At 43.3% G+C, this 27,756-nt stretch overlaps 1 protein-coding gene across 1 annotated transcript in view; it reads right to left on the reverse strand.

Annotated features, from left to right (window-relative positions):
* Positions 1 to 27,756, reverse strand: part of LOC138743782 (VPS10 domain-containing receptor SorCS1-like) — an 800,159-nt gene that overhangs the window by 10,361 nt on the left and 762,042 nt on the right. The window contains exons 26-27 of the mRNA XM_069899386.1: positions 21,553 to 21,658; positions 17,319 to 17,475 (exon numbers count right to left, since the gene is read on the reverse strand). Coding sequence (XP_069755487.1) covers positions 17,319 to 17,475; positions 21,553 to 21,658 — 263 coding nt within the window. The remainder of the gene's footprint in view (positions 1 to 17,318; positions 17,476 to 21,552; positions 21,659 to 27,756) is intronic.

The raw sequence follows: 27,756 nt of genomic DNA on the forward strand, positions 1-27,756 counted from the left end.
ACCTGGCACTTCATTTCTTTTGGTCACTCTTGCAGTTGCTAAGCCGTAAAAAGGTACTTAACCAATCACACACATTAAGTAGATCTGAAAGCAGCTCCCTTTAAGTTACTGCTTTGGAAATGGTTGCCAGACAATCATAGAATTGTGATCTGAAATTGTACAAAGCATGCAATAGAAATTAGTTTGAACAAAAAACCCCTATTATTTCAAATCCTTCTAATGAATTGAAAAGTGTCATTTTCTGTTTGGTTCTAATTTTAACCTAACCTTCCCCAATTGGTTAGGTTCAGTCTTCTGACCTGAACCTCACTCATGGCAGCACAGTTAGCGTGGCGCTATTACAGCGTCGGCAACCCAGGTTAGAATCTGGTGCTCTCTGTAAGGAGTTTGTATGTTCTCCCTCGACCTGCGTGGGTTTTCTTCAGGTGCTTCGGTTTCCTCCCACCCTCCAAAATGTACAGAGCTATAAGTTAATTTGGGTATAAATGGCGGCATAAGTTTAAGTGGCCTTGCCCTGAATAAAACTTAAAACAAAGAGAACATTCAATTCAAAATATTTATCATTTCACAGACAATAAAGTCACTTCAGCTCGGGGTGATATCCCTTGTCGTGTTTTCATTCAAAGAATCTCAACTGAGCCATCTTGTCTCTTAGAGTCTATGAGTGAGAGGGAGCTACATGATGCAAAGGATGAGGAGGGTTTTCTGTGCTGGGGAGCTCAGAAACACTGTGTTTCTCTTGATAAATATTAATACCAAGAAAAGTTGGAGGTGGTTGGAAAGTTGAAGCCAAATGCTTTGAATGTTGAGGAAGATAAATTCAGTGCAAAGGAAAACCCCTGGAGCTATGGAAGGCTGCCTTGCTGTCTGCAATTGGCTTAATATTTTGGAAGAGCCTATTGCTGCATCAGGACCATTGAGTGAGAGGTCAAAGGAAGAAATGGCAACTGTAAAAGTTGTCAATCAATGAATGCTTGCTATGGCATTAGCTGCTGGGAGTTTGTTTTAATATAAAACACAATAGAAATATAGGGGCACAGGTTAGATATTACAACAATTTGTAGATGCTCTTATGAACTGAATGCAGTTTCCTGGTTCTGTGGTTGGACTATAAAAAGAAATCTGCATTGAACAACCGAGGTTTGCTGATATTCTGCCACACTACTGAAGCAACTTGGGATGTTTAATAAGATAATGGTGCTTTATACCCAATAAATTTTTGTAAGTCACTCTGGTATAACAGTTGACCTCCTCTCCCCCCCCCCATATGACTCGTGCAAAAGTCAACCCCCCCCCCCGCCCCAACTGCGGCCGCCTGCCCACCAGAGCTCCCGATGCCCCGACTGTGGATCCTTGCCCTGGCTGTCCGCCTATCCGAGCTCCCAACTCTCTCCAAGGCCCCATCCACCTGTCCGTCGTGATCCAGATGCCCCGAGCATGGACATACCTCCAGACCTGGCCATCCAAGCTCCTAATGCCTTAAATGACGTAGGTACTTACTGCGGTCAAAAGTAGTGCTCCCCCCATATTTGATCAGAAATATTGTTCCCTAGACTATTACATGAGTATACACAGTACCGTTGGATTCTTATGTGAATTTTAGCCCCTCAAAAGTATAACCCATGTAAAAGTCGACCCCCCAAAAGATTTGACCTAAAAAATTGGTCCATAAAACTGGACTACTACACAAGTATGTACAGTAAATGGAATTTGCTGTTGTACCCCATTTACATGGAGGGTTGAGTAGTAATATTGCATAAGTCCACTTTACAATGGTTAAGAAAGGAAAGCATGATAACTTGGACAATAGTTAAACATTTAAAAAATGTCAAGTGTTTGATTTTTTTTGGTGAGTCTTACAAACCATTTGCCTTCTACTTCCAGCTTATTGTCCACTTGGTAGAGGTTTACAAAATTACCAGAGGCATTGAGAGGGTGTATAAATTAAATTAAAGCAGGTTAAAAGGGTTTTCCAGCTCACGATCCCATGCTGCCTATAAATACACCCAATTAACCTACAAGCTTGTATGTTTTAAATGGTGGGAGGAAACCCAGGGGAAAACCCACACAGACACGGAGAGAATGTACAAACCTTTTACTGACAGTGCCGGATGTGAACTTGGGTCACTGGCGCTGTGCTAACCACGCCACCAGAAAGTCAGAGACGTTTACACAGACACTAGAGAGCAAAGGTTTAAGGTGAAGGGTGGGTGGGGGGGGTGGCGGGGGAACGATTACATTGAGGATTTGTACACAGTGGTATGTACCTGGAAGATGGGGTGTGGTGAAAGCACACCACACCTGTGTGTTCAAAAGGCATTTCAACAGACAAAGAAACAGGCAAGGAAGAGGGTGGACTGTGGTCATGTAGATATGGTGGGTTGAAGGGCCTTTCCCTGTGCGGTACAGTCTAGATTGTATGTATGTGATTAGGAGAATTCCTCTCAATGACTATGACATCTCTACAAGTGGCCATGCAAAACAACTCAGTCCTGTTGCCTTTAAACTTTTACCTCAGTCATTCAAAAGGAATGTAACATGTTTTTATCGTCCATTAGCCATCCATTCAATTATTTCAAAGAAACAACATTTTCTGGAACTTACTGGTGCCAAACTCGGAGATTTTCTGGACTATTGGATGCAAGTTCTATTAATATCCCACCACACCAACTTGAGTCTCTTTAGATATCATACTGTACTGTAATTAATACAGTTTAATCAGATGTTGAATGGAAGCATGGGAACTGGGGCCCAAAGAGTTGCAAAGAAGCTCTGGATCCTGGACCATGGCTAGTGGGAATGGAGCATCAGAAATGGGGCCCCTGTGAATTGGAAGGAAGCTCAGGAACTAGGACTCTAGCAACTGGGAAGAAAGGACAGGAATCGGACCCCAGTGAATGAAAATGAGTGTGGGAATCGGGCCCTCGGTGATTGGGAAGGGAAAGCAGCAAAAATGATCGAACTAGTCTGAAGCTGAGCCATTGGATTGCGTAGTTTGACTGTACGTGGGGACCTCCGTGCCAGCATCCAAAACTGGAGCAACATGACTCCATTGTGTTAACAACCCAAAGAGTCTTTCTCAGGGTCAGTACCTTCTTACAGGCACTTTCACCATTTCTCCCAGCTTTTTCAATTCGAATAAAAAAACAAATACTATTAGTGGTGAACTGCAGTTAAAATGAGATCTTGAAAAAGCATGGATTTGCCTCCTTCCAATACATTCAAGCAATGCTCACCAGTCATTGGTGCACTGTACCTTACTGAAGGTGGATTCAACTTCATAATTTTGTTTGGAGACGATGATTGTGAACTTGAGAGCTGCTTGCCATTGGAATCTACACTGTCCTGACTTTAATTAGAAAATAGTCTGACACTTTGTCATTCCAGTGAGGTGAATAAAAGTTATCACTTGCTTTGCTACCAGGTAAAAATGTACTCAGGCAATCTTGTAATTAAATGGAGATTTATTCCTATTAACATCAATTGCTTTTGCATTAGTTTGCTATCCTAATTTTTCAGAGAAAAGCAAGTAGTTGTCTCCTGGATGAGTGGAAGTATAGTGACTGCAGCAGAGAACTCGGGATTTAGTGCCATGGAAACAAAGGATAATTGTAACGCAGTCTGATTGTCTTGTGACACTGTAACTTCCATCAGCCCTACTGGTCGCCACAGTGGCTGAAGACAATGACGCTGATCTCTTTGTATTTTTGCTGGACATTTAGAGTTGGAAGAACCGTTGTTTCAATGTGAAGACTGGTTATCTTGTAGAGTTGAGAGATGCTCCCGACCAGAGATTCTAGGTTCATTCAGAATTTGTTGATTGGATCTTCTCCTTCAAGGTCAGGGTCTGAGAATCTCTGGCCTCCCTTTGCTAGTGTCTGCTTCCCACTTGGAACTATCTCATTATCATTCATTTACAGGATGTGGGCATTTGTTGCCCAATCCTTGTGAGGCTACGGGGGCACCGTCCCCTTAAACTGCTGCAGCCTATGTGATGGAAGGGCTCACAGGGTGTCGGGGTTTTCACCCAGGAACTTGCTGATCCCCTGTGCCTTAGATCCCTGCAGTGGAAGAGATTGGAGAAGGTTCTGTCAAAAGCCCCTTTGACGAGTTGCTGCTGTCCATTATGTAGTTGGTGCATGCTATAGCCACAAAGAACAGTGGCGAATACTTGGGTTTCTGGATGGGATGCAAATCAAAAAGGATGCTTTGAGTGAGCAAGTCAGGCAGCATCTATGGATAGACATGTTCAGTTAATGTTTCAGTCTTGATAAACCTCACCCCGATCCAAATCCTTGACTGACCATTTCTACCATAGATACTGCCTGACCTGCTGATTCTCTCTAGTTGTTCAATAGCGATACTACTTCATTAATCCTTGTTCCTTGTAGCTTTCACTTCTGACCTGGCGAATTGCTTCACTGGGTCTGGCATTGTGATAAGGGTGTAGGTGTATCATGGAAAATCTTGAAAGGATATGAAGTCATAAATTGTTGAAGTTTTTTATGAAAAATAAAAGGGTCATAATTATGATTGTTGATTTCCAATTTTAGGACTAATCCAATGCAAATACAAATTAAGAACTAGTTGAGTTACACCCCAAAAATATTGGCATAGAGGTTAGCACAATGCCTTTACAGCGCCAGCATTCAGGACCGGGGTTCAAATCTGACGATGTCTGTAAGGAGTTTGTCCATTCTCCCATGTCTGCATGGGATTTCCCTAGGGACACTGGTTTCCTCCCACCATTGAAAACATACCGGGGACATTCTTGCACCATCTTGAATTATTGCCATTTTTACTGTTTCTCCATGGAACGATCTTTATATTGTCTTCACATAAAAACACCGAGTATGAGTTCTATCCCAATAGTTTTCGCGAGAACAAATTAATGCTCCAGGTAGACATGTTCACAAAAGTTCCAAATCCCAAAGGATGAATATCCCATGGGATGGATACTGCCATAATTATGAAATGGTTTTCATTCTCACGTGGAGAATTTTCAAAACAAATTTGAAAACTGTTTCTTTATTCTTCTTCCAGACCTTGTGAAAAAGGGAGGACATCAGCTTTTGGGAAGCAGCAAACTATGGATGTGCTCACCTAAAGAATGAAAATGAGGAGAGGTGGAGCAAAATGCCAAGGAAGAAATTAAATAACTTGAGGGCAACTATAATGATTTATAGTTGACTTGGTGGCCTTGGATGGAGTTAAAGACGGATTGGCGCAGGGCTGTTACACAAATCTGGTACTGTCTGTAAGGAGTTTGCATGTTTTCCCTATGTCTATGTGAATTTCCTCCAGGCGCTCAAGTTTCATCCTTCTGTTCAAAAAGTACCAGGGGAGGGGGGGGGTTGTAGGTCATTTGGGTATAATTGGGCTTCACAGGCCTTTGTTACCATTGGACAAATGAAAATCTCCATCCTTGTTAAATGTGTGCTTCAACTTGGATGTCATCTGTATTGTCCAAAATACAGCATGGAATGACTACGTGTTTTATGATATGGACAGTGAACAAGCCGTTTTGTCAGTTCTTATGTGAAGGTTCTTTCATATCAGAACTCCTGGTTGGAATATAGAAATAGTGCACTGATTTATTTTATAGATTTAGAATCCAAGAGGAAGAATTATTTTTAAACAATCCCTCTCGATTCAAGATATTTTAAAACATTCATCTACGAATGACAATCCATAAAGAAAAATATTAATTCTAGGTAGGTGGCTAAGCTTTCCATAATTACCGCTTAGTCTTTTATTTCTGTGTTCCATGATGCTCAGTATTTTGCTTTTATTTACTCCCAACGGTATGTTTATATTTGAGGGTTTTCATTAAGATCCACATTCACATCTCTTTCAACTGTAATGAACAATTTACAGACCACGTGAGGTGGTCCAAAGAGTAATTCCAGCGTCCCTGATGAGATACAGACAACAAAGCCCTTGATCCTTCCACAGGCAGAGCATTCGAACAAAGATCTTGTTTGATGCTGTTTGTTCCACGCTTGGTGATTGCATAGCTTGGAGGAGTACAGAGAGATTAACATATCCTAACAAGGAGGGATCTTTTCATTTTGGTCTCTTGATTCCACAGTCTTGTTGCTCCTCTCAAAATGAAACAAAATTGGGCCAGGGGAACAGGAATTCACTTTTACTATGACATGAATTGCATGAGAAACAATCCACTTATTGAAAGCACAGTGCCCTTACTATTCTCACTACTACTTTGTTTTGCTTTGAGGAAAGTGCTTCTGATATAAAAGTTGTCTGTATCTTCAAGGGATTGAGAAATGGAAGAAAGAATTTGGATTTAGATTACATGCCATTTATTATCTCAGGTTGCTTCATGTTGCTTGTTTTTTGGATAGCAACTTGTGGAGATTTTCAATATGTCAATTTCACCTGTTTCTTCTCTTGATGATACCTTTCAAATGTCATTTAATACCAAATCCCTGCATAAAGTGAAGGGAGGAAAGTTCAGGGGAGACATCAGGATTGTGTTTTTTTTTACAGAGTTGTGGGTATGCAGAATGCCTTGCTGGGGGTGGTGATGGAGGCTGAACCATCAGGGTCATTTAAGCGACTCTTAGGCAGGCACATGGATGAAAGAAAAATGGAGGGTTACGAGGCGGGGGGGGTTTAATTTTTTGGTAGGAATCATGGGTCGGCACAACATCGAGAGCCAAAGGGCCTGGACTGTTCTATGTTCTGTGTCTTCAGCAGAAAGATTCAATGTTACAGAATTATTATTTCCAGTGACAGTAATTCTGGAGTTGGAGGTACAGTCACCTGCTCTTCAAAGAGTGAGGTACGTGGCTTTGCTTGATGAGATATACACTCCATTTAGTTGAAGGATTTTTGAATGTGTTCATGTTTTATAGAGCCACCGTCTTTCAGCCCATTGTATCATGCTGACCTTTCGCCATCTCCGTTTGACAATATTATGCCCACATCCTTCTATGCCTTTAAGTTCCACTCATCAGACATTTTCTGACTCTCTGTTTAAAAAAAAATCTCTTTAAATACTCTTTCCTCTCACCTTAAACCTATGGCTTCTTGCCTTTATTAACGCTACTGTGGGAAAATGATTCCATCGACTCTTTGTCTAAATTTATATACAAGTTTCTATGTGTTAAAGGAGATTAGCTTCAGGTTTCAAATTTCAAATCAAAAGCAAAGAGCACAGAATTGTCAAAGGGGATCACCACTGGCAATGTGATACGTGTCTGTGAGAAACCTATCACTTTGTCCTTTAGCTACTCTCTCCTTTTCTGGCCTTCACAGTGAAAAGTCTTTTGTACATATTTCAGGCTTTAAGCCTCATAGAAAAGTGGTGGAGTTTCAATTTGATAAAAGCTGCTATATTATCTCAGCTGTAAAAGCTCAAGAGTAGTTTCTGCCTGGGAGTTTATATTGAGATAAATGATTATTTCTCCAAGTGGCTATTGAAGCAAATCTATCACAATAATATGGACCAATTAAATTAATATTATTTAATTGTGCCATACGTATTCAAATTAAAAGGCCAGAGAAAAGAGCCTTTGGCATATTGGCCTTCATAAATCAAAGTATTGAGTAGAGGAGTTGGGATGTTATGGTAAATTTGTATAAGACATTGGTGAGGCCAAATATGTAGTGCTGTCTGCAGTTTTGGTTACCTAATTATAAGGAAGATATCAATAAAATTGAAAGAGTGGAGAGAAGATTTATTAGGATGTTGCTGGGTCTTGAGCAACTAAGTTACAGGGAAAGGATAAATAGGTTAGGACTTTATTCCTTGGAGCGTGGAAAAATGAGGAGAGGTTTGATAGAAGTACAGGTACTCCCCAACATTCAACCTATGTGACTTAAGCAAATTTTTAAAATATGTAAGAAAAAATATAAAATTTACATATGTTGTAAGAGGGTATGCAAGAGCCAAAATACGCATACTCACTTTGTTAGTCAGTGACCCAGGGTCCATAGGCTGGGCGTGGCCATCTTGATTCCTGTGCGAATGCACGAGACTTCAGTGGATTCGCATATGCACTAGAATTAAGCGCCCCAGTATGCACATTTTAGCACTTACGTGCCCTGTATACCTCTTATAGTTTGTCAAATGCAACATTTGATTGAAAAGTTTGCTTTAAGATTTCAGTACTCCAAGCTCAATGGCAAAATTCCACCTTATGTCCATTTTGAGACATGACCGATCCTTCAGTCCCAATTAAGGTCATAAGTCGGGGAGTACCAGCATACAAAATCATGAAGGGTATAGACAGAGTAAATGCAAGCAGGCTTTTTCCACTGAGGTTAGGTGAGATGCAAACCTGAGGATATGGGTTTAAGGGTGAAAGGCAAAAGGTTTACAGGGATACGTTAGGGGAATTTGTTCACACAGAGTTATGGGAGTGCAGAACGAGCTGCCAGCTGAAGTGGTGAGTGTGGGCTCAATTTGAATATTTAAGAAAAATTTGGATAGGCACATGGATGGGAGAGGTATCGAGGGAAATAGACTAGTCAGAATAATAGTTCAGCACAGACTAGAAGGGCTGAAGGGCGTGTTTTCTATAATATACTCTTTGGCTTGGCTTCGCGGACGAAGATTTATGAAGGGGGTAAAAGTCCACGTCAGCTGCAGGCTCGATTGTGGCTGACAAGTCCGATGCGGGACAGGCAGACACGGTTGCAGTGGTTGCAGGGGAAAATTGGTTGGTTGGGGTTGGGTGTTGGGTTTTTCCTCCTTTGTCTTTTGTCAGTGAGGTGGGCTCTGCGGTCTTCTTCAAAGGATGTTGCTGCCTGCCGAACTGTGAGGCGCCAAGATGCACGGTTTGAGGCGATATCAGCCCCCTGGCGGTGGTCAATGTGGCAGGCACCAAGAGATTTCTTTAGGCAGTCCTTGTACCTCTTTGGTGCACCTCTGTCACAGTGGCCAGTGGAGAGCTCGCCATATAACACGATCTTGGGAAGGCGATGGTCCTCCATTTTGGAGACGTGACCCACCCAGCGCAGCTGGATCTTCAGCAGCGTGGACTCGATGCTGTCGGCCTCTGCCATCTTGAGTACTTCGATGTTAGGGATGAAGTCGCTCCAATGAATTTTGAGGATGGAGCGGAGACAACGCTGGTGGAAGCGTTCTAGGAGCCGTAGGTGATGCCGGTAGAGGACCCATGATTCGGAGCCGAACAGGAGTGTGGGTATGACAATGGCTCTGTATACGCTAATCTTTGTGAGGTTTTTCAGTTGGTTGTTTTTCCAGACTCTTTTGTGTAGTCTTCCAAAGGCGCTATTTGCCTTTGCGAGTCTGTTGTCTATCTCGTTGTCGATCCTTGCATCTGATGAAATGGTGCACCCGAAATAGGTAAATTGGTTGACCGTTTTGAGTTTTGTGTGCCCGATGGAGATGTGGGGGGGCTGGTAGTCATGGTGGGGAGCTGGCTGATGGAGGACCTCCGTTTTCTTCAGGCTGACTTCCAGGCCAAACATTTTGGCAGTTTCCGCAAAACAGGACGTCAAGCGCTGAAGAGCTGGCTCTGAATGGGCAACTAAAGCGGCATCGTCTGCAAAGAGTAGTTCACGGACAAGTTTCTCTTGTGTCTTGGTGTGAGCTTGCAGGCGCCTCAGATTGAAGAGACTGCCATCCGTGCGGTACCGGATGTAAACAGCGTCTTCATTGTTGAGGTCTTTCATGGCTTGGTTCAGCATCATGCTGAAGAAGATTGAAAAGAGGGTTGGTGCGAGAACACAGCCTTGCTTCGCACCATTGTTAATATACTACACATCTATCATACTAGCCTGGAGCAGATGATCCTGTGACTCGCAAGTTGGGTGTTCCCATTTGACCCTTGCATTTTGCAAGAAGCTTCCTACACTTGTGGAAACACAACAAGATAAATTATTTATATAAAAAAAGGAACAGAATGGAACATTTAAAATAAAGAGAAAAGAATGTTAGCAAGCTTTCCCATTCCTCCTACATAAGGAAAAAAATCATTCTTCTGTGTTTCATTGTGGCTCTTTGTCCAGCAAGTCCAAGTCCAGAATCAATAATAGCCCAGTTCCTGGATATGATGTGTCAAATTGGCCTCGTTCATTGTGATAGTACAGATCTATCACCAATGTACATAGTGTATATAGTTACTGTATCTAGACTGTGCTTACAGCGATTGGCTGAGAGCTAAGCCACGCCTATTGTCTGGGCCTTAAAGGGTTGTGTCCCTAGCCAGGTTGGGTCATTCGGGACTGGTCGGCCACCTGTGAAGAGCTCCTGTCTTTTGCTAATAAAAGCCTTGGTTTGGATCAACAAGTCTTTGGTTCTTTCGACGAGCTCTACAATTTTATTAGCAAAAAGAATTTTTTTTGAAAGGGATGGAGCGTTTTAACTCGGCCAGAAAAACTTGATATCGACCCACAGTCAGCTACAGCCTTCAAAGCCTTTAAGTTCTGGCTGCTGAACTTTGAAAACTTCCTGAGATTCATTGAGGTGGAGGAGGATAACCAGCGTCTAACAGCATTGCTGTCTATGGTGTCCTTGAGAGTCTACGAGAACATCCAAGATGAGACCACTTACACCGCAGCCATAAAGGTACTGAAAGAACTGTATAATCAACCGGTGAACAGAGTTCATGCCCGGCTCGTGCTTGCTTCGAGGAAGCAACAGCCCGGCGAGTCCAGCAGGGCATATTTACAAGTATTAAAGGCATTGGGCAAGGACTGTAACTGTGTGGACAAAACTGCTGCTGAGATCACAAATGATCTCGTCCGGGATGCCTATGTGGCCGGGCTCCAATCGAACGAAGTAAGGCTGCGCTTGCTCGAGCAAGGGGTAGAAAAACTAGAGGATGTGGCCCGGATTGCAATCACAATGGAGGATGCAGCCTTAAAGTCCACCGAGTTCTCTAGGGACCGGACCCCACGTTCTGATGTGAGTAGTGCCCTTCTACCCTACCACTGACGGCCTGTCGGCTGCTGCTACCCTGCCCCCTGCGAACCCAAAATGTTATTTCTGCGGGAGGGACAAACACGGCAGGTCCCAGTGCCCAGCAAGAAAAGCCAGGTGCCAGAAGTGCCTTAAAAAGGGCCACTTTGCTGCAGTCTGTAGATCTAAAATGGCCGCCGGCAAACACAGTGCCTCGTGTGAAGCCCAATCGCCACTATCCCATTCAAACTCTTCTTCCCCAGAGCTCTCGTCCAATGAGAGCGAGGGCTCCCCTGCACGGCAACGCCTGACGTCACGGAGACGCCGAACCCGGAAGGGGCAGCCCACCCTTGCAACCATGGTGTTGGCCCGCCTCTCGCCCCCGTGTGGAACATTCGACGCTACCGCCACAGACACCCCCACGGCCAACCAGGTACTCACCCTAGCGTCCATCGCCGACGACCGCCGCGACCAATGACCTACCCACCGCCAATCGCGAGCAACTACAAACCCCACTACTTACCATTCACCCGCCGACGCCGCCACAACAGCACTTCCGGGAGGTCCTCCAACCTGCTCCTCGAGCGTTGACTACGTCATCGCGCAAAACTCCCCTGTCAACTGCTTCAATAACACTAAACCAGCAATGCTCTCATCCCCTCACCAGAGCAATGGAACAGATTAAAGTGCATGGACACTACATCAATTGCTTATTTGACTCTGGGTCAACTGACAGATTTATCCAGCCTGATCTGGCCCTCCATTGGGGACTTGACATTATCCCCACTACCCAGAGGATCTCATTAGCGACGAGGTCGCACTCGACTGGGATAAAGGGGTATTGCATCACCACGCTGGAAGTTCAGGTCGTAACGGTCACCCACTTCAAATTATTCATCTTTCCCCAATTGTGCGCCCCAGTGTTGCTGGGATTAGACTTCCAGTGTCAGTTCCGAACGGTGTCCCTACATTTTGGGGGTCCCCACGCCCCCCTCTCGGTCTGCCATCACCCCACCCCCTAAGCACCCAAGCAACCCGCCGCCGTGCCCCGGGGCCAATCCTGCGGCCTTTCCACACTCCGGATTGCCCCGCCAGCACTCTTCGCAAACCTCACCCCTGGCTGGAAGCCTGTGGCCACCAAAAGTCGGCAATTCATTAGGAGTGAGGTGCGTAGATTGCTAGATGAGGGCATCATCGAACCCAGTTCAAGCCCCTGGAGAGCCCAGATGGTGGTTGTCAAGAACGGGGAAAAACTACGGATGGTGGTCGACTATAGCCAGACCATTAACCGATTCACGCTCCTGGATGCGTACCCCCTGCCACGCATCACGGATGTGGTGAACCAGATCGCCCAATACCGCATTTTCTCCACCATTGACCTACGTTTGGCCTACCACTAGCTCCCGATCCGCTGCGAGGACCGACCATTCACGGCCTTTGAAGCGAATGGGCGGCTATATCAATTTCTCAGGGTACCATTCGGGGTCACGAATGGTGTCGCGGTCTTCCAGCGGGAAATGGACAGGATGGTGGACCAGAACGGGCTAACCGCTACCTTCCCGTATCTGGACAATATCACCATCTGCGGCCACGACACGCAGGACCATGACGCCAACCTAGACAAATTTCTTCAAACTGCCCGTCGGCTGAACCTGACTTATAATTCGGACAAGTGTGTCTTCCGGACCACACGACTCGCTATTCTAGGTTGCGTGGTGGAGAACGGGATAGTCATGCCAGATCCTGACCGCATGCGTCCCCTAATGGACTTACCCCCCCCCCCCCCATACCCAGAAAGCTCTCAAACGCTGCCTGGGCCTTTTCTCGTATTACGCCCAATGGGTTCCACACTACGCCGACAAGGCGCGTCCTCTTATCAAGACCACCTCCTTTCCCCTCTCGACCGAAGCCACAACAGCTTTCGATCGAATCAAATCTGACATCATTGCTGCGACGCTGCACGCGATTGATGAGTCTGTCCCGTTTCAAGTCGAGAGCGATGCATCCGACTTCACCCTGGCATCCACCTTGAACCAGGCCGGTCGGCCTGTAGCCTTCTTCTCCAGAACCCTCCAGGGTCCGGAGAGTAGACACTCCTCGATCGAGAAGGAGGCCCAGGCCATAGTTGAAGCTGTGCGTCGTTGGAGACATTACCTCGCTGGGAGGCGCTTTACACTGTTGACTGATCAACGCGCGGTCTCCTTCATGTTCAGCAAAACCCAGCGTGGTAAGATAAAAAAACGACAAAATCGCCAGATGGAGAATCGAACTCTCCACCTTTAACTATGACATCCTGTACCGGCCTGATAAGCTCAACGACCCGCCTGACGCACTCTCCAGGAGGACATGCGCCAGCATACAGATGGACAGACTACAGAAACTCCATGAGGCGCTCTGTCATCCAGGGGTCACTAGGTTTGCCCACTTTGTCAAGGCGCGCAACCTACCCTACACAGTCGAGGAGATCCGCTCCATGACCCGAGCCTGTTCGGTGTGCGCTGAATGTAAGCCCCACTTCTTCCGTCCGGATAACTCCCACGTTATCAAAGCCACCCGCCCCTTTGAGCGTCTTAGCGTAGACTTTAAGGGGCCCCTACCGTCGACCAACCGTAATACCTACATCCTTACGGCCATCGATGAGTACTCCCGCTTCCCGTTCGCTGTGCCCTGCCCAGACACCACTGCCACCTCAGTGATACAGGCCCTTCACAGTATTTTCACCATTTTCGGATACCCCAATTCCATCCACAGTGATAGGGGGTCCTCATTCATGAGCGCGGAGCTGCAACAGTACCATCTGGAGTGTGGTATCGCTTCAAGCAGGACCACGAGCTATAACCCACGCGGTAACAGCCAGGTCGAGAGGGAGAATGCCACCATATGGAGAGCGGTTACACTGGCTCTCCGGTCTAAAGGTCTCCCCACCTCTCACTGGTAGGAGGTTCTCACTAGTGCCTTACACTCCATCCGCTCCCTCCTATGTACTGCAACAAATGCCACCCCCCCCCCATGAAAGGATGTTCCTTTTCCCGAGGAAATCCGAATCAGGAACCACTCTACCGGCACGGCTCACCGTCCCTGGCCCCGTCCTTTTGCGACGCCACGTCCGGCACTCAAAGAATGACCCCTTGGTCGACAGAGTTACTCTACTCCACGCGAACCCACATTACGCCTACGTTGAGTTCCCAGACGAGCGGGAGGACACTGTTTCGGTGCGGGACCTAGCTCAGCACGCGGTAGACCCAGCAAACCCCCCAACCCAACCTTCCCCAACTCTTTATTCCCCAGGCCCCATGCCGCAACAGAAGGACCAACAGCACCCCAACGACCCGGGCCACCCTGCCGACAACACGACTGGGGAATTGAGCGACGGAGCAGTCCCACCCAACGAGCCCACTGGCGACACCATCCCAGCGACCCCAATCCCGGCACCACGGCGGTCACGCCAGATGGTCAGACCCCCTGACCGCTACAGTCCTTGACTTACCCCTTCCTTTCATTCTCTCCCTCGTTTTTTTTTCCCAGGGTCAGTTCTCCAAGAAGGGGTGAATGTGATAGTACAGATCTATCACCAATGTACATAGTGTATATAGTTACTGTATCTAGACTGTGCTTACTGTGATTGGCTGAGAGCTAAGCCACGCCTATTGTCTGGGCCTTAAAGGGTTGTGTCCCTAGCCAGGTCGGATCATTCTGGACTGGTCGGCCACCTGTGAAGAGCTCCTGTCTTTTGCTAATAAAAGCCTTGGTTTGGATCAACAAGTCTTTGGTTCTTTCGACGAGCTCTACACTCATTGAGGACCCAACTACAGCAAGCTTTGCTTCACACTCTGTCCTGGAACAACATGGTACTCAAAGGCACCAGAGTGAAATTGATAAAGATTTCTTTTAACCATAAGAATAGAGTTGCCTTTAAATAGTGCATTCTGTGGCCTTGAGTTGCCCCAAAGCTTTGAAGTGTTCTGAACTTTTGCGGTATTTGTAGGCTTTAATTTTAAGCACAGCAGGATCCCACTAGCAGTGATGTGGGATGAACTCACACTGGGTGACCAGATGAACTCTTCAGCAATGTTATTGGAGGTCAATGAATCCAGCTGTTGATTATAAAGAACTCTGTGAGCTCTTTTATATTTACCTTTGGGGGTAGATGATGGCTTGATTTAATTTCTCACACCCTGCAGAGTGTCTCTGAAGGGGCATAATCGCACTAAAAAATATCAACTTGGATTTCTGTTACCACTGAGCCATCAAGAACATCAACCAATTCACAAACACAAAAGATCCATACCAAGTTAAATTAGACATTTTAGAACAGTGGTTCTTAACCGTTTCTTTCTACTCACATGGCACTTTAAGTAAGGTGGTACGTGAGTGGAAATAAAAAGTTTGAGAACCATTGGTTTAGAAGCTATTCAACATTATCACAATGGTTTCGTCTTCGCTGGGACCAGTACTTTGTGGAGTACGTTGGCACAGTAGTGGTCATGGCCAGAAGGAATCTGTTCCTTTGCAACATTTGTGGATAGAAGGTTTCAGTTTTCCACCAGCAAACAAACACACAAGAACAATGAGCATGAGAAGGTCAGATGCCACATGCTTTTCATGGGAGATGACAAAAGGACAAAGCAAAGTCATGCTTAGAACAGATTTCTTTCGCTCAAAATCTATGCCCCTTCAGACATATATTTTAAAAAGTGGCAACAAAGTAATGTGGAAGATATGGAGGTGGGTGTGGGTCTTGGGGTGATGGCCCATACTCACCAGGTGCCCGCAATGGCCACTCCTCCCTGACGGTCCCTCCAACATGGTGAATGAGGCTGCTCAGAGTACTGCAAGACACATGGACATTTCATTGGCCTTGCACTCCCACTTTGTGATGAAGTCTTGCCTCAGGGAATGCAGGAGCAGAGTCTGATCAGGCTTGTGCCAATCCTGAGCAGCGACTTGGACCTGATTTTCTTTTTGCTGGGCAAGGCAGAATCTCAGATTCAATCAGAAGGCTTAGCCCGCACAAAACCTGAGACCCTGTTTGCTCTGGTCCGTCCGTCAGTCAGTAGAGAACAACCACAGCAGAAGCAACTCTCAATCCAATAGTCAGTCAACTCCTGTTGCTCCTCTCCTTTGAATTCAGTAAGATGTGGCTCTCAACTTTTTTCTTTCCACTCACATACCACTTTAAGTAATCCCTATGCCATAGGTGCTCTGTGAGTGGAAAGAAAAAGTTTGAAAACCACTGTTTTAATCGTGCCTAATTGACTCGTTATGTGCATGGTTTCATAACCCCAAAGGAAATGGGCCAAAGATAATTTTTCTCAAGCAAAATCTTTCAGTAACAATTGGGCCTAGAGCAGTGGTTCTCAACCTTCCCTTCCCACTCACATACGACCTTAAGCAACCCCTTACTAATCACAGAGCACCTATGCCATAGAGATTACTTAAAGTGGTATGTGAGTGGAAATAAAAAGACTGAGAACCACTAGGCTATGGGCTGACCAGCAGTAGTGCTTGTCAACTCCCTCCCCACCCAAGATAGAAAGTACACTCTATAACTCTTCCCTTCACTGTCTTCACGCTGACTCCCACTTGGATTCAATGGGAATCCTCCAACCAATGAAGGATACAGCAAAAACACGGAGGTGACGAAACCATGGTAACCAGTATGTATACACATAGACAGAGACTTCGTATTGATAAGAACCTACTGAAAGAGCAGTATTTCAACTGAAGGCAGGAGTCAATAGGAATTGGCCTTGATCTTACCAGTTGCATTAGTAGGTCCATTGAATCAGTGGAACAGTACATGGTGATACTATTGAGACCAGATTATTGCATGCTTGACCCACTCACCATACTGGGTTACCTGAACTTTTGGTGGTAGCTGGGGGGATTCTTGGATTCTGCCCAACTTTCGGTTGAGTTCAGTTTATTGGTAGGGATGCTGGGAATAAGACCGACTGTGACAAATAAAAATGGCACTACAACAGTGCTTTGGACTAAAATTCAGTTGGCCCCTGAAGGAAGGCCAAAGGAATCCTTCATGACATGCTGCTAGCAAATTAATTTGCTTCAGGTCAAGAAGCAGAAGTGGAAAGCATGAAAGAGAGAGAAAAGGGAGAGAGGACAAATGAAGTGAAACAGCCATCGTCACCTTTGGTGATGAAACGCTGCATCACAAATACACCCTTGGATGACCATACAGCCGAGAATGAAGGGTCCAAACTTTTCCAGCAGACTTTCTGGATCATTGTAAAGACTTTGATAGTGAGGGATGCAAGGTATAATAGGAATGAAAAAAAATACGAAGAAAATAATTCCTCAGAGAATGAGCTCATAAGTTTGTGCGTGTGCGAGCATGTTTAAGGGAAGAATGGAGTTTAGATATTGTTTCTGCTTGTTTAATTTATTTCTATTTTAGTTCAATTACCTAAATTCTGTGTGTCAGGTTCATCATGAATACTTCTGGGCCGGTTAATTCACTTTGAGTGATGTTGGGGTTGCCCTCAATTTGAGTAATTGGGCTTATCATCTCCTGCTCCTTCTCATTGTGCATCTGGGCATAAACGTTAATCCCAGGTATCTTCCTGTATAAAATGACAGACAGCCAATTAAGAACAAAATTATACACAGGAAGAAATTTTAATTTTAATGCTGACCTACATATGGACGTGTTAGCTTGGTTGCGTTAGTTGTTAGTGAGGGTAGGTCAGAACAATCCTGTCAATTGATGAAACTAAATGCAATGCCAAGGTGGCAATTGCCAGAAAGGATTAGTGCTTGTGAAGTGTTAGTTCACCTACCTTGACTACACTTCTTCACTAGTTTAACGTTGCTCATTCTCCAATTGGAAACAGAAATTGGTGTCACATGGCTAGAAATAATTATTGACAGACAATAGCTTTAGATAACTACCTTGCCATAGCTGGACTGTATTTTTGGACCTTTACGACAAACAAACTAATACCCAGTTAAGAAACTAGGGAACACAACAATAAATAGGTGAGTTCAGGAATGTATTTAACTCTGAAAAACACTTGATAGAAGAGATGTCAGAGTTTGGAAGAGGATACAGAAGTAAAATAGCTGGAATAAACGGATGTTGAACAGTGCAGAATGGTCAACACCCAAAGTATCCTGAGTGGTTAAAATGTTTGCAAATGAAAACATTTTTAATAAGGTGGTTAGACACCGGAAAGCCCTCCGCAAAAGAAAGGTGGAAGCAAATTCAACAGTGGCATGCAGAAGGAAGTGAAATTACAAGATTTGGGAGGGGGAATGGGATTAATTAGACAGCCCTAGCCAAGAGCCTGCAGGAATAAGATGAGATCCATGGCTTCCCCAACACTCTATGATTCATGTACAGTGTTGAAAAAAGCTACACCAGAGACAGGTACAAGTATGTCAATTCTCATGTGTTCAGCTTGCACATTGTAGAGTTGTACACTAACTGGCAATGAGTTTCAATGGGGCAGCATCTACAGGACAAACACCAATGTTAAACACCCAGACAGGAACGTTTCATGAAATTTGCTGCAGGCTTTAGAGCTTGGAAAGCAAATCAATGAAGGGGAAAAATTGGGATTCGGACATCAAGTAGAAAAGATAAAGGTTCAATTATTGTCACGTAACACTACATTTAGAATGTAACATACATGAAATTCTTAAACTTTGTCTACTGTAACGAAGTCAGAGATTCGCCCCTTTGTCCAGCGCCCCTCACAGAAATGTAATGTGGCTCCAGCAAGGAATGAACTCGCAACCACAGGTTTACAAGACCAGTGCTCTCAACTACTAAGCAATTAGAGCCTCTAAAGTTGGTCGGGATGCAAGTGGGGAGGACAGAAAGCAACAGACCAGAATATTCTGAGGTTAATGAGATACTCTGATATATGGCACTACTTCCAGCAATGAGTAGATGTGTAAATACTTTCAAATATCCTAAATCTGCTTCCCAGATGAGGCCACCAATTTAGCAAAAATGTGTTTTGTTTTCTTCCTTAATGCATTAGCTAAGATGGCAACTTCAAAAAAATCTTCCTGATGCATTCATAAAAGCTGATTAAAATGTACACTGGAAAGTGACTCAATGCAGAGGTGAGGATGCTGAGAACTTGAAGATATCTACCTGCCAGAGGCAGCAGGTACCTGGAATAGGGAATCCAGGAGGCATTCATGAACTTGTAGGACAAAAGTCTGCCTCACCAGAGGAACGCAGTAGGTTCCATTCATTGCTATTGAACCAAAGAGGAAGAACTTAGTTATTTATTAAGTTCTCTGATCTTACATCGATTGAATGAAAAGAGCAAACAATCTATTTATGTGAAGGAGCTACAAATTAATTTTGTACATGGTTCAATTTCTCAAAAAGAAAAAAAATACAAAAATTATTTTGACATTTCGTCCATAGAGCTCTTGATCATATCACAGAATTTGCATATTTGAAGTTATACTATTCCTCCACAAATGAAATGGTTACTTTTCGATGTTTCTATTGGTGAAGAAGCTGTTAATGAGGTTACATTAACATTTAAACTATGGGGAGGGGGCAGGTGGTTTTGAAGCTATAATTTTATTTAACGATAGAAATTATATTTGCAGAGTATTTGGGAACTAGAGTAGTGCCACTGACTATTCTTCACAGCTTTGTCTAGCAAATCCCTTCTAACCTATACCTGAGCATGTCTCCTCAAAATTTATCCTTTTCATCTGATTATAATCTTATTATACATCTTCACTACCTTTGATAATGTATAAATTGGTTAAATGCATCATTAAATGAATACAAATTGGCCACACATCTGAAAAGGAAGTGGATTTGGATTAACTAGCCTACTTTAAAGAGTCAAGAAAATAAATCATGTCTTGGTTAGCTGACTGATAGAAGTTCAAAGTTCAAATATAAGGACTTTGCATTAACAAGTTCACACATTAGCTGACACAAATTGCAATTTGAAACAGGTATGTTTACATTTAAAATAATGTTAACATCACTGACAAACTTGTGTGGAGAAAGGAATTGCAAATTGGTCATTAACATCACCAGTACTTTTCAAGTAATATTTTCATGGTACTCTCTGCTCCCAGAAGATAAAAAAAAACAAACACCAAGGAGCATCTCTCCACTCCTCCGTAGCTTATTTCTCACAGTTTAAAACATTTCCTTTACATGGCTTCCTTTTTTTCTCCGACAAGGGTTGGGAACAGTGCAAGCAGTTCTCATGGTGACTCTTTGCTTGTCTTATGGCAAAGAATATCATGAATGTTACATTTTTACTGTATTATTACGTGGCAATAAAATAAATTTTAAACCTTGAACCATTCTCCTTGCATTAGTAGTTCATGTAATTGTTTGGATCTATTTCCTGTTAATTACATTAAGATGTGTTGATAATTCCCAGCCTTTGAGTTCGCTTTGGTCTCAGTTAAATTTTTGATGAAAGGGGATGGTAGTGTAAAAAGGGGTTGACAAATACACAGAGGGAGGCATTGGTCTCTGGGTGATGGTCTGACATCTAATATTCTCACATGAGTTTAACACAAATGCCAAAGTTGAATTTCTCCCCCTCAGAGAAGGCCAACTGGGGACAAGAACCCCTTCTCCAGGCAACAAGATTCACAATACATAAAGGCAGGGCACAAAGCCAGAGAGCTTTGTAATAAATCCTCACCTGATTTTCCTTGCATTTTAATTCAGAACCAGGATCACGAAATCACTTCCAGAAGGGACGGGTTCCTTTTCAGGGTCTATTCAAGTGGTGTGGAAATCAACCTCATGGTTGGTTAAAGCAAAGGAGTGAAATTTCCCTCATTGTCCCCGATTAAAGAAAACATCAGCAACTCAGGATAGAACCTGGTTGGACCATGTCTGGTGCTATGTGTGCTGTATTTATGGAGGAATATTCTGGACCAGGAAGGTGTACTGCATAGACCATAATGGTACCTGGATTCCAAGGTTAAATTTTGTGGAGTGAATTAACAAACAAGAATTGAATTCCCCTGGTATCTAAAAGTTTAAGATGTCAATTGGTTGTAGTTAAACACATATTAGGCAAAACTAATTGAATGTTTGGAGAGGTTTGGTAGCCTGCAGCAAAGGGATGTGGTATAAAAATTAATGTCAGACAGTTGAAAAATGGCAACTACAGACTCCAAAGGTGATCAAAAGCTTAGAAGAAAGCCTAGCTCTCTCAAACCTGCACCAAGGAAGCAATTAAACATACCTGAGTTTGCACAAACATCTGCGAAACCAAATGTCCCAAATGCCCTTAAATGAGGGGACTATGTATAAAAAGTACTGTAATTTGTACATAATCAAACCAAAATGAATAACAATAACCTTGAATAAAATTTGGAATGTGCTCTTTAATTTTATGTGAATTGCTTGATTACAACTTTAATAATGTGGAGCACAGGGGCAAATAAAGGGAAGAAAGTGTATTTATCCCAAAGATTATGGAGGGAAGTGTATATTGATAAATAGTAGTCTTCACATGATAACCATTATAAGTGGAATTAATTATAAACCATAGGAACAGTAGTTTGAAACTTCCAGTGCAGAAGAAAGCACTCTCCATTGGAAATCTTAGCTTTGTTCAAAACTATCTAGGAGATGCAGTATTTAAACAACATTTACCGACACACATCATGCAGTTGTACTTTACCTTTTGAACTTGTAGATTATAAAAACAGCTAAACCAACAAAGGCCAAAGACAGCAGCATCAATAAAGCTGAACCACTGTGTCCTGGACTGGAGTCCACGAGAGGAGCTGTTGAAAAAGAGTTGATATGTATGTCTCATTCAATCGGTAATGCAACAAAGAGGAAGCAGCATTTAAATTGACCTTTTCACCACAACTACTGCCTTTATCATCTTGATCTGATAAGAACATAAGAAATAGAATCTGAAGCAGGCGGCAAAGCTCCCGTTCCACTACTCGGTTAGACATGTTGACCCAAGACCTTGTCCACTTTCCTGTTCCCTTGATTCACTCAGCATCCTGAAGTTTATGGGTCTGTCCTGAATGTGCAACAATGATCAACTATTTACAGTCCTTTAGGATAGAGAATTGATAACCTAAGTCAAGGACATTTTCCTCATCTTGATCCTCAATGGCCCAGTCCTCACTCTATAGCCAGCCCACATAGTTTTCATCTTCCCAGCTGAAGAAACCGACCCCCTTTCTCCAACCATTCCAGAATCATTTAGGTTTTAACAATTGACCACTTCCCACTGCCTTGGTGGGACGAATAACAAACGTTGACTGGTCTCGCCATATCTCATGAGTGAATTTTTAAAAGTTCAAGTTACTGTACGGATTTTCCTCTTAACTCCTTTGGATGCCAGGGAACCAAACCCAGTTGGAAATCTAAAATATGATTGTCACAGAAGCACAGAAAGACGCTTCTAAACTATCAGAGAACAGCTGGAAGGAAGATACAAAATCAATGTTATGACAGAATATGGGTGTAACAAATACAGATGTTTACAGGTCAAAAAATGTTAAGGCAAATGTGCATTCATGACACATATTTTAAGCTGTCTGAATTCTTCCTTTTTTCTTGGGTTGCCCAGTCATTGTATCCCAGGACTGGCATCAGCGGAGCAGTAAACCAACTATCTGGTGAGAGCAACAAACATGGTCACTTTCTAAGAAACATGGATGTCAATTAAAAAAATTTTTTTTTTCGTCACACAGTGTGATAGTACAGATCTATCACCAAATGTACATAGTGTATATAGTTACTGTATCTAGACTGTGCTTACAGCGATTGGCTGAGAGCTAAGCCACGCCTATTGTCTGGGCCTTAAAGGGTTGTGTCCCTAGCCAGGTCGGATCATTCGGGACTGGTCGGCCACCTGTGAAGAGCTCCTGTCTTTTGCTAATAAAAGCCTTGGTTTGGATCAACAAATCTTTGGTTCTTTCGACGAGCTCTACACACAGCATGGTATCAGGCCCTTCCAGCCCATGAGCCAGTGTTCCCTCAAATGTACCAATTAACCTAAAACCACTGCACGTTTTGAAGGGTGGGAGGAAACCAGAACATCTGAAGGAAACCCACGTGGACACGGGGAGAACATACAAACACCTTAAAGGCAGCGCTGCATTCAAATCCAGGTCGCCTCCTCTGTAAGAGCGCGGCACTACCGTGCCGCCCCTATGCTAACCATGCCGATGCCTGGATTTCCCACACGGCCGGAGATGTGGTCTGACTTGGTGAAGCGGAAGGATGATTTAACTGAAAATAAATTTCTTCGGTCTCCCACCAAAAAAATAGGTTTGACTTGATTGAAGTGAACGAAGAAATCAATCACTCTTTCATTCATTGGCACTGCTGCCATAGACAACCATTTACTACTAGCAACATAAAATATACATGTATTATAAAAACGGAAGATGCTAGAAATACTCAGCAGGTCAGACTGCATCTTTGAGAAGAGAAACCAAGTTATTTTTTTTGGTTGAAGACCCTTTATCAGAACAGGGAAGGAAACAAAATTAAATGTTGAGATGCAGAGAAGGTGGGGAGGTCCTGATTGGGGAAAACTGGAGTGATTGGAGATAACATGGTTTGTCTGGTCAATGTGAATGAAGTTCTGCAGTTTATTTTTATTTCAACATTAATCATTTTTTTTTTACTATAAATGCATGGAATTAAAGAATGGAGTGTGAGGATAAATAAAACTATCTATTGATATATTTTACTCCAGGTGCTTTCACAGAACCTAACGTTTTGATTAGTTTTCTATTTGAAAGCTAGCGATTGATTTTAAGAGATGATCCTCACTAATGGTTCTTCAATGAGAGAAGAGAGAACTTCATTGGAATATAATAGCTGGGCATCGATAAGAAAAGCTGAAGCTGAGGCAAATTATGTCACAGCTTCCAAACTCCCTTGATGCTGAGCTTCGTAGAATGAACACTTGCAGAATGCAGGCTCATGAAGCATGCAACTTTCCATCCAGATTAAAATAGTCAACACTCCTGAAGAGCTAGGTTCCATGCTGAAGGGAGGAGGAAAAACCAGAAAAGAGCTCTTTTTTGACTTTAAACTCATCATCTTTCAAAGGATTAATCCCCATTACGGGGAAGAATTGAAGTATTAAAACTTCAGATGCTGGCACCTTGAGCAAACTGTGAGAAGCTGGAGGATCTGAACAACAGGTGAGACAACATCCATGCTTAAAAAAAAAATTGGGGCCAACATTTCGGGTCGAGACCTTTTATCGAGAATAAAGAAGGAAGAGGTGACACCAAGTATTTCATGGGGGGCAAAAGGGGGGGGGAATTAGGGAGGAGCTATATTGGATAGAAGATGGGAGTGGGGGAGAGACCACTGGAAGGGAGGGTTCGAGAGAGAAGTAAGGTTGGGAATAGATGATGAAGGGATGGAAACAGACGAAGCAGATAGAGATGGGGTTACCTAAAACTGGAAAAATCGACGTTCAGACCATTGGGTTTCAAGGCTGTCCAGGAGGAATACAATGTGTTTTTCCTCAAGTTTACATTTGGCCTCATCTTGACACTTGATGAGGCGGAGAGGAATTAAAATAGTTACTAATCAGGAGTTCCTGCTTGGATTCACAGACAGCGCCCATGTGTTCAGCAAATCTACATTTGGTCTCACCGAGTTAGTCAATGCCACACAGGGTATGCCACATGTGGTGGATTAGGTTAGACGATGTGCGTACAAATCTCTGCCTCATCTGAAGATCTGATTGCAGCTCTGAATGGAAATGAAGGTGAAGATGACCACACATATTAGATCAGGTATTGACTCTGAAGTAAACTAATAGCAACAAGATGGTTAAGTGGCTGGAACTTTTAATTTTGATAGGATCAATAGTGTACAGAAATCACATCAATAGAAAATGGTTGTCCTGTTCAATTATTAACAGAATTAAATTCCTTTAATGACCTTTGATCTTCAGTCAACCATCAGAGGTGTCAACCACTCTTAGATAAAATGGAACGTCGCCAAATTAGTAATAGAGGTCAAATGTGGGCATGATCTCAGAAGGAAGGATTGGGGATATAAACTTGGAAGGATATAAAGCTTTGGGATTCTCAATCCCAGAGGATTTGGCCCATTGCTTATCCCTTAAACCAGAGATTAATGGCACCAGTGGTTATGAGAACTGAGTGAGAGGGTGATGAAAACAATTATTTTACTGAGAAATGAAGGGCTCATTTGGCTCACACTTGCTCCTATTCTTTTTGTTCTTGTGAGCTTTGATGCATAAGATGTGGCAATATACATAAGATGTGTAGGAGAATGGGAAATATTGGCTGGAAACAAAGCTTGTTTCTTGCAAAGGAGCTGGCAGTCCAGCAGAGATTGTTTTCCTCTCTTTGCTGGACACAAATGAGGTACCAAGTAATTGGACCTTTCCAAGAAAGGTCCAAGAAATACCTGACAACTCTTGACCTGTAAACCCAACACTAATGGTGGGAAAGATGCTGGAGAAAAGCCTTGAGGGAGAGGATTGAATAATCACTTGGAAAGGTGAAAACTAATCAGGAATAGCAGAAAGGCTGCGGTAACATAGGAGATGATTTAAAGGTGATTAACTGGGATGATGCCTGGTGTCAAGCCGTTCAGTTCAGGTCTTTTCCCCCAGGAGGAGTGTGAGTTAGAGGAAGACATGATTGAAATGCATTGAGGAGGATCGATGGCAGGGAACTTTTCCCCATTTTAGAAAGAGATAAAACTAGTGGACATAGTTTAGTATTAGAGGGAAGATGAGGTGGACCTTTTAAACCAAACAAGTGGTGAGTACAGGGAATCTTCCGCCTGAGGGAAGGATTGAAGCTGGTTCACAGGCAACATTTAAGAAACATTTGTATGAACAGATCATCTATGCATAGAGGATCAAAGACTGGGCTAACAATGAAGGGTACCTACTGGTTGGTGTGGAGGAGATTGATGCTGTACAATTCCATCATTTTTAATAATTTATAATTTTAAAAAAAATTAGACGTACAGTACAGAAACTGGACCTTCTGGCCTACGAGTCCAAATATCCCAATTAACTTGTACATTTTCAAGGGTGAGAGAAAACAGGAGCACTGGTGGAAACCCATGAAGACCAGGGGAGAACGTACAAACGCCTTACAGATTCGAACCCAGATCACTGGCGCTGTAACAGCGCTGCACTAACTGCTATGCTAACCGCCTTATGAATGATAGGAATCATTGAGATATTTGATGATTGAAGGGCCTTCCACTTCTTGCAGAAAAATAGTGTACATTAAGGAAAATAGGGCATGAGCTAAAATAATTCTAAGTTGACACATATGCATCAGGTGAATGAACTGGAATGGAAGTTTGTATATTTCCCAGAATTCAGCCCCCTCCCACTCTTCACTGACATTAGAAGCTTCAGGGAATATCACTGCAAAAGTTGTTACCAGCTAATTCCACTTCTGTGTTTCTCCAGGGCGATCCTAATGGGACCATTAACCCAGCCTTCTGTACACCACAAAACATTATTTATTGGCAATGTGCTCCGAGACACCAATTTCTGATGATAGCAGAAAGACAGATGGAACCTTTCAACTGACTAATGCTTTCTATTTGAAGGAATTTGGGAAAACAAACCAAAGTTTCAGTTGAGGCAGTTTTCAAGGTCCATTTACAATTTTGGCAAAAATGGCTTGTTCATGTCATGCTTATTTTCCAAACAAGAAATCACTGCTGCTTTAGGTCAAAATGTTGCTGCAGGTTTTGCAATCTGCAGAATTGTTGTGTGTTATATTTATGATTTAGTTTGAAAGGAAATCAGCTTGAATGGATTGTTATGAGCTCCCAAATGGAAGGAAATCATCTCCTAGATCTTGTTGGGTGGGGGGGGGGGGGAGGGGATGTGTGGCTGGTGGGGTCTTTAACTCTGTGGCATCTTGGCCTCTAATACATCTTCACATACCCCTGACTCTCTCCAGCCCAGAAGGAGGAAATGTGTTTCCCTCTCAGATCTGAAGAAGGGGTTCCTTATCTGAAACATCAACTGCTTCTCCTTCTTCAGATGCTGCCTGATCTGCTGAGTTTTTCCAACATTTTCTATTTTATTTATCATGTTTGGCTCAGTTTATCTTTTCCTACTTGTCCAACGAACCAGCAGGTCCTCCAACATCTTACTCTTCCCAATTTATTCCACAAACCAAGAAGCTTAAATGACGACAGGGTCACGTTATTTAACATGACAGTGATTACTACCTTCAACCCATCTCAACTTCTGCTCTCACATTTCTTTACATCTGTCTGCACCTCCTGTGACTAACCTCTTTCATCATTCTGATGATGGAGCACAGAGATCCAAAATGTTGACTGTTTATTTTTCCATGAACTGCTGAGTTTTTCGATCAATTCAGATTTTATTTCAGATTTCCAGCATCTGCGTTTTTATTTATTCCATTCAGTTCACATTCTTCCACCCATTTATATTAAGGGGTGCACTCAATTAACTGACCAGCACTTGCATGGAGTTTGGGAATAAGCATTGGGAAACCCATGTGATCGCTGGAAGAATGCTTGTGGGCAGCATTTGGTGCTAGGACAAAAGCCTGGAGTTGTGAAGCAACGACATTAACTGCTACACCATCCGAGCTGCCCTCTTGGTGTAAAGTTAGTCAAGTCATGTTTATTATTATCTGATTGCACACGTACAACCTGACAAAACAACTTTCTCCGGTCCTCGGTGTAAAAACACACAGACACACAGACGAAATATATATGTACAGGACAAGTAATCATATAAATAAATAAATATTGCTTCATGAATATAAGAGCGTCAGATGGTTAGTGTGAACAGTTCCTTTGAAAGTTCACCATTCTCACTGCCCATGGGAAGAAGCTGTTACTCAGC

The sequence above is a fragment of the Narcine bancroftii genome, chromosome 10 (assembly GCF_036971445.1).
Source record: "Narcine bancroftii isolate sNarBan1 chromosome 10, sNarBan1.hap1, whole genome shotgun sequence".
Taxonomy (NCBI): Eukaryota; Metazoa; Chordata; class Chondrichthyes; order Torpediniformes; family Narcinidae; genus Narcine; species Narcine bancroftii.